Raw genomic sequence first — 8,302 nt, 5'->3', positions numbered from 1 at the left:
TTGTAGGGCTCTTCCTCCTTTTCTGTTAACTGTCACCCAAACCGCCATCCCTACCAACCATTTTATACAACATGTCTCAGGACCTTGCTTTACTTTCATCTCCAGTCCTAGCTGAGGCAGCTGAAGCCACTGTTGTTTTAAAGTAGGCTTTCTCATCTCTTTTCAAAATAGTAGTCGTGATGGATGTATTTGGTGTGCTTCATGTATGGTGTAGAATGAAGGAACACCCCAGGGCACCTCCTAGTTTCGAGCCATTTCTAAACATGAACTTATTCTTTCAAAAGGCGACTAAACCCACGGGAAATGACATAAAGGAATTTGACATTGGGGCCATTAAGGGACACTATAGAGGAGATTACAGAGTTCAGAGACAGAAGAAGGCGTGAAAAAGACATTCAAAAATAATTCAGTGTCAGGAAACAGACAACACCAAGCAATACCAAGACTACTTTGTTGATACAGTTTATAACAACAGAATGTTGAAAGCCTGATAGCATTTCTCCTTCACTCCTCTTATGCCAAAGAGAGTCAAGGTGGGGCAGTATTAAGTTTTCTTTCTCACGCTTTCCTGTTTTCCCAAGCTAAGCTCATGTTTTACTAACAGTTGCTCCCTATTTTCTTCAAAACCACCTTCATGCTCCTCTACAAACTGCCTTGATTTTACTTTGTAAACGATAGGATAGAAAGAAATTTGGACAGGCTTTCGGGACTCTGTTTTTCTATCTTGCTCCAATACAAAGCATTTCTGAAATCCCAGCTACAGACCAATTAGCCTAACATCAATACCCAGGAAAGATACTGGAAAAGATAATAAAAAAAACAGATCTGCCAACACCTAGAAACGAGTAAGTAATAGCTAGCAGTCAGCAAGGGTTTGTTAAAAACAGATCATGCCAAACCAATCTTATTTCGTTCTTCAACATAGTGACTAAATTAGTTGACTAGCGAAATACTGTGGACATAATATACTTAAATTTCAGCAAGGCATTCGACAAAGTAAACCACAACCTGTTCTGTCCCCCTCTCCACCTCACACAGAAGAACGCAGAAGCGAGAGTCTAACAGTCATTTATTCTACAACCAACCTGAATTTCCTTTGTGGATAAAAGACTTGGCAGCTACAGTTCAAATGCCTACCAAGAGGCCTCTGTGGCTCAGGCTGCTAATGCAGCCTGTTATTAACAGCAGCTGCCTGCAATTATTGCAGGTTCTAGTCCCACCAGGCCCAAGGTTGACTCAGCCTTCCATCCTTTATAGGATGGTAGGTAAAATGAGGACCCAGATTGTTGGGGGCAATAAGTTGACTTTGTATATAAATATACAAATAGAATGAAGACTATTGCTAACATAGTGTTAGCCGCCCTGAGTCTCCGGAGAAGGGCGGGATATAAATGCAAATTAAAAAAAAAAGTTCCTTATCACTGGCAGGGACGGGAGTGATAAGGCCATTGCCAGGGAGTGATAAGGCCATTGCCAGGGCAACCAAGAGTTCACAGAATAATTCCTTCACACAGTCCAGGCCTTAACTCAAAAACAACCAATCTGAAGTTCATGCTTTGTAGTTTTTGTGCATCACAGGGGCTACAGAGCAACTCCCCCCACTTTTATCCCCTGTGGGGTGTGGCTCAGTGACTCAGCACTCTCTGGGCCTGCCACACCTCTTCCTTTGCTGCGCATGCCTCTCCTTCCGACGCTGCCTGGGAACAATCCAAGATTGATCCTCCTCACCCTCTGTTGGTGGGGGCTCCAACACGTCTTCTTCCTGGCCTTCAGCTGGCACCTGAGGCATTGCCAGAAAGGAGGGACCTGGAGAGGGAGGTCGGCTCCTCCCCCTCACTCTCAGAGTCATCCTCCTCCATGAGGACAGGCTCGGGAGCCAGAGACACAACACAACCTACTTCTTTGTAAGCTGGAAAAAAGTGGGATAGCTAGCTTCACCACCAGATGGATTCGCAACTGGCTGACAAACTGTACTCAACGAGTAGTTCTTAATGGGTCTAAGTCTACATGGAGAGAAGTAAGCAGTGTGGTGCCACAAAAACCAAAAGCACACATATAAACTGAGGAAAACCAGGCTTAATAGCAGTGACTGTGAGAGGGATCTTGGAGTCTTAGTGGACAACCAGCTAAATATGAGCCAGCAGTGTGCAGCGGCAGCTAAAAAAGCCAATGCTATCCTAAATTGCATTAACAGAGGGATACAATCAAGATCAAGTGAGGTACTAATACCACTCTATAAAGCCCTAGTAAGACCACGCCTAGAGTACTGCATCCAGTTTTGGTCACCACACTATAAAAAAGATGTTGAGATTCTAGAAAAAGTGCAGAGAAGAGCAACCAGGATGATTAGGGGACTCAAGGCTAAAACATACGAAGAACGGTTGCAGGATCTGGGCATGGCTAGTCTAGTGAAGAGAAGGACCAGAGGAGACATAATAGTTTAGCATAATTGTTACCTGAAGCTCTACCTCTCCTAGTTCAGGCCACCTGCGATCTTACAAATGCTGGTCAAAACACAAGTATCCCTAGCTTTCATTCATGTTCTATCTTATAAAATATAAAATCTTGATTTCCCCCCCTTTTTTAAAAGTAAAGTAAATTGAGATTAGTTCTATCCCTCTTCATCTGAAGTGTAGTGGTATCCTGGGACCAACTCTATAAGATTATTATTTTTTATGGCACAACTCTATCCTGTCCCAAAGCTACCGTAGCCAGAATGTGAGAGATTTCACCTCCATTCTGCTGGGTTGAAATATGGTATTTGGAATCCAAAAACTCAAGAAAGATTTAAAAGCCAGGCATTCAATCTCCTGAAATAGCAGAGTTAAGCTGAAGCCCAAGAGCGTAGCCAGATTCAGACAGGTGTTCCAGAAGCAAAAATAAAAATAAAATAAAATAAAAAATCAGGATTTTAAGAGACAGATTTATGTAGATATTCTGAACTGTGAGAGTTTATAATTCCAAAACTTTCAGACTTGCTTCCATGCTTCAATTGTTGATCCTTAATGCCTGACCTCTTACAATACATCTAAGTACACCTTGTCTGAATCTGAAGATTGTGGTGTTGAACTTGTGCCCATAATCAATTGCATTTCTGGGATGTGATGGCTCAGGCATATTGCAGAGCAGGACCCCTGTTTCTTTATGATTTCTAAGTTAGGCTATGGCCTGCAGAGCTTCCTACTTCATCCTTCAATTCTAATGAGGTTTCCCAGATAAATAATAACATTTTTTACTTTGATCTTCAAGGGTTATCTCAGAATTGTTCATGGAAAGACACTTCTTAAAGCTTCTCCTGCAGTGATCTTTCATATCTGGATTTCTAGAAGGGCACTGGCTTTTCACTTCAGTGTAAAATTTTAATACTTAAGAAGCTCTAGTCTAAACCACATTTTGGGTACTAATAGATATCAGTTTGATTGTAAAGGAGTAATTAAAACCAAGCCTTTTGCAATTACTATGAACAATGGAATGTTTCATTGTAAGCTTTGGAGCAAAAATGGAGTGGCTTCCTTAGAAAGCCAGTTCCAGTAGGTGGAAGAAGAGAAAGACTCAGATAGCTAAATTTGTAGAACTTGGCTGTTCACTGAGAATCTGGGAATCTGTAGGCTAACCTCCAGACTCATCATCACAAAATATTCCTGCAGAGGTATTCCTGTAGTATAAATTTCAAGGCATTTCCTGATAAGTCCATCTTAATATGCTATTCCTGATATGTAATGTTTTGTATACATACAGAGAAAGAAGCACTCTTTGACTTTTAGGCTTGCTGCCAAACATCACTCATAATACTAATGACTGTTTTGAACAATATGCAGGTTGTATTACATGAATGGCTATTTTATATGTGAAATTATGACTGAAATATTTCTGCACCTATATTGGTTCACACAGTCAGGAAGTTTCTCCTTAGTTTTAGGTTGCTTCTCTCTTTGTTCAGTTTCCATCCCTTGCTTCTTGTTTTGCCTTCTGGTGCTTTGGAAAATACATTGCCCCCCCCCTTCTTTCTGCCAGCCCCTTAAAAGCCTGTTGCCTATCACACTCTTAGGCAAAGCATGTGAGCCATTTCCTCCTTTCAGTGGTCCATGAAAGTGCATCTATAGTATGTAGATAATAAAGTTGAAAAAAGATGAACAACATTTTTACAGAAATAATAGCTCCGTTGAGGCTGGGTGTGACAAGGAATGGCTGGGAGGGGAGGGGCCAGGCGAGGCACCCCTTGACGTGAGTGGCATTGAGTTGGCCATGCCTACCCAGTCACATGACCATCAAGCCACACTCACAAAATAATCCACGCCCACAGAACCGGTAGTAAAAAATTCTAGAACCCACCCCTGCCCATGAGGGTTGTGCACATAGCATAGTCAAGATTTGCATATACAGTAGTTGACAGTGAGTGGCCAAAATTATGTACAGTATTGTGTGGCTCGAGATAACCTCCTTTGAAGACATTGACTTACAGACATGACATGTGTTAGATTTGGGCAATAACGAGGCAGGAGACCAGGATAGTGACAACAGCTCTTTACTATATGGTGAACCCAGCAAGCCGGGCTGGGACCCTCTCTTTATATACAGTTTAGCCAGAGGCTTCATCCAATCAGCAACGTGCTTTTTTCCCGCCAAAACTCTTAAAGATACATTACACTCCTTCCCTCCCAGAGAACACTTTACCAATATTTACATAGAATTAACATCTTATTTTTCTACGTAATCACGCAAGTAGACTGGGCGTCTCCTGACTCTTTCGGACCTGCGCAATTCATTTTCTGGGAGTGAGTCGAGCTGACCGGAGGGACTGTTTGTTCCTCTCAGCTCCTCCTCTAGCCATCCGGCCCTGGATTATTGCAGAGTCGTCCCTGCTGTCTTCAGGAGGAACGGTTGGCGTCGCTGGACCTCCTGGAACTCAGATAAGTCCCGCGTTTGCCCGGGTTTGAGTCAGCTGTGGATTCAAACATTGGGTAGTCAGGGCCTGTTTCGTCTGATTCTGATTTACGGTTATCGTTTCCTTATTTGGTCTATGTGGCGCTTCCATACCCGGCCATCCTCTATCTCTACTAGATATGATTTTGGTCCTGTTATCTCTAGGATTTTTCCGGCTAACCAGGTCGGGCCCTCGCTGTAGTTGTGTGCCCACACTAGGTCGCCTACTGTCATCCCTCTTGTTTTACCGTGTGCCCCTTTGTAACCGTCTGGTGTGTAGTTTGGGTTTAAACGGTCTAGTGGGCACCTAAGCTTCCGACCCATTAATAGCTCTGCCGGGCTGCGGCCAGTTGTTACACAGGGGGTTCTGTGTTGGACTGCTAGGAATGTATCGATTTTTGTTTGCCAATTGCCTGGCCTGATTCTGGACAATGCTTCCTTTGCGCTCCGAACGGAACGTTCTGCAAGGCCGTTCGTCGCAGGGTGGAAAGGCGCCGAGAGGACATGCCGGATGCCCTCCTCTGCCAAGTACCCCTCAAACTGGGTTGCCGTGAACTGCGGGCCGTTATCGGAGACTAAAGTGTCGGGAAACCCGTGGGTCACAAATAGGTGCCGTAGGACTAAAATCACGGCCTCGGCTGTCATGGATCTCATGAGAATGATTTCCAGCCATTTGGAGTAGGCATCGACTACTACCAGAAAGGTTTGGCCGTGGAAGGGGCCGGCAAAATCGATATGGATCCTAGACCAAGGGCCCTGGGGTCTCTCCCATTCCCGAATCGGGGCCGTTGGGGGTAGCGGTCTGGACTCTTGGCAGGCCTGGCATTTCCCTACCCTTTCAGCAATTTCCATGTCCATTAAGGGCCACCACACATAGCTTCTCGCTAGACCCTTCATTCTCACGATCCCTGGGTGGCCTTCGTGAAGGATCTCCAATACCTTTTCCCTCAATTTCTCCGGGATCACCACTCGATCCCCCCATAGCAGGCACCCCTTGAGCTGAGAGTTCCCACGTTTTTACAAATTCTTTAAACGCCGCCCGGTGCAGCGGGCCAACCTCTTGTACCCACCCATTTACAGTCCTTATTGTAATGTCCTTGTACGAAGCCCGAGCCACCTCTTTGGATGTGACTGGGCCAGAGTCCAAAGAGTCAATTAGCAGAACTGGTGTCCCCGGAGTGGGGTCTTCGATAGTCTCTGGTAACGGGCATCTGCTCAGGGCGTCCGCATGCCCTAATTCCTTCCCTGGCCGGTGTAGTAGTTTGTAGGAATACGCCGCTAGGAAGATAGTCCATCTGGTCAGTCTGGGCGAAAGTGCCACGGGCGTTGGGTCGCCTGCCAACAGGCCTAGCAAGGTCTATGGTCCGTGATGATTTCAAATCACGACCAAATACATGTTCATGGAATTTCTTTACTCCGGAGACTATAGCCAAGGCTTCCTTATCAAGCTGGCTATAATTCCTTTCAGCTGATGACATTGTTCGGGAGTAATATGCAATAGGGGCTTCTGTGCCATTTGGCAACCTGTGGCTGAGCACAGCCCCCACCCCATAGGGAGATGCATCGCAGCTTAACACTAATGGCAGCGTGCCATTGTATTGGATAAGGAGGCTATCACTCGATAGGAGATTCTTTACCCCTTTGAATGCCCTAGCTTCCGCCTTTCCCCAAGACCATGCAGCCGTCTTTGCTAGTAATTTATGAAGCGGCTCGGCTACTGTTGCCTTATTTTTCAAAAATACCGCGAGAAATTGACCAGACCTAAGAATGCCTGCAACTCCTTTTGTTCTTTGGAACCGGGGCCTTCCTGATGGCCCGACCTTGCTTTCAGTGGGTGAATCCTTCCCTGTCTATCCGGTAGCCCAGGAACACAGATTCAACCCCGATCTGGCATTTGTTCAGTTTAACTTGAGACCGGCAGACCGGAAAATGCCCAAAACTTTTCGCAGCCTTACCCCTAATTCCTCTAGATTCTCAGCGGATACCAGTACATCACAAAGTATGGTACCACCCTGGTAGTCCCTGCAATAACCGCCCATTAGGTTCTGAAATAACCCTGGAGCCACACTAACCCCAAACTGTAACCGGGTACACTTAAAAGCCCTCTGTGAGTCACAATTGTCTGCGCTCGGCTGTGCTGCTATCTACAGGCAGCTGTTGATAGGCTTGGGCCAAGTCTAGCTTGGCAAAACCTGCCCTGCCCCATTGAGTGCAGTGCTGTACCACCGACGGGTAAGCACTCTTTGCAATGCTTTGTTAAGCGCTGCCTTATAGTCAGCGCAACCGGACCGACCCGTCCGGCTTGACTGGGGTGACTATAGGGTCTCCCACTTAGCATGGTCAACTGGCACTAGAATTCCCTGGTTTACTAGTTTGTCCAGTTCCCGACCCTCCTAGCCTTTAAACGAATAGGGGCAACTTGTGGGTCTAAGTTAAACGAAATAGGGGTCCCCGTGTACTTGCCCAGGCAGTCACTGAAAACGTCCCCAAATTCCTTCATGAGTGTGTCTTTGAGGCTGACTTCGTTTCTGAAGATTCCAGTCACTCCCATGCCCAATGCTCGGAACCAGTCCAGTCCCATCAAGCTTGGCAGGGTCCCCTCGACTATGGTGATGGGCAGAGTTTTCTTGTATTGTCCATACTCGACGTGGACGGATGTTACCCCTCGAACAGGGATGCGATTCCCTTGATAGTCTTGTACCTTTAAGTTCTGTGGTTTCAGCTTGTGCTTTGCGATGACGGTAAGGCTTTCACGAGAGTATCCCAGGACATGATCGTGATCACTGAGCCGGTGTCCACCTCCAATCGGCACGGCACCCCCTCAATCTTTGTTTTCGTAAAGATTTTTTTCTCTAGGCGTGTTGCTGCGTGACCCACTCTCACGACAGTCTGATTCAACTTTGCGCCTTTTTTTTTTTTTTTTTTTATTCAAAAAGTTTTACAAAAATTTTTTTTCCCCCTTTCCCCCCCTCGTCCCGCTCCCTTCGCAACCCTCCCCGACTTCCGGAACGAACACAAGGTATAGTTAAAGATAAAACAAACATATGCTAAAAAATTTTCGTCCCAACTTAATTATACCCCTACAATCATCAGTTCCTAACTTCCCCCCAAAGCAATCAAACATAATACATCATAATCATTCAAAAACAGTCTGATAACTCTTAGTCTGATATCTACGTTGAATATAGTCAATCCATTTTTTCCATTCCTTTAAGTATCTTTCTTGCGTATTGTCTTTCAAAAAGGCTGATATCTTCGCCATCTCAGCCAAATTTGCGCCTTTTTTTAATTGACCAATCACGGGCCGCTTCGCCGTTCCCGTGCTCTGATTGGTCGGTTTGAAATTTTTCCTTTCGCACCGCCGACAAGTCGCATCCTT

At 45.5% G+C, this 8,302-nt stretch overlaps 1 protein-coding gene across 1 annotated transcript; it reads right to left on the bottom strand.

Annotated features, from left to right (window-relative positions):
• Nucleotides 1–269: 269 nt before the first annotated feature.
• LOC131190581 (uncharacterized protein K02A2.6-like) lies at nucleotides 270–5,910 on the bottom strand (the record flags this gene model as incomplete). The annotated part of the gene is made up of 2 exons (XM_058167920.1): nucleotides 270–343; nucleotides 5,190–5,910. Coding segments are annotated over 2 exons (795 nt in total), but the record flags the coding sequence as incomplete, so codon positions are not given.
• Nucleotides 5,911–8,302: the final 2,392 nt, after the last annotated feature.

This window comes from Ahaetulla prasina, chromosome 2 (assembly GCF_028640845.1).
Source record: "Ahaetulla prasina isolate Xishuangbanna chromosome 2, ASM2864084v1, whole genome shotgun sequence".
In the NCBI taxonomy this organism is placed as follows: Eukaryota; Metazoa; Chordata; class Lepidosauria; order Squamata; family Colubridae; genus Ahaetulla; species Ahaetulla prasina.
This window is presented reverse-complemented; position numbering and strand designations above follow the sequence as displayed.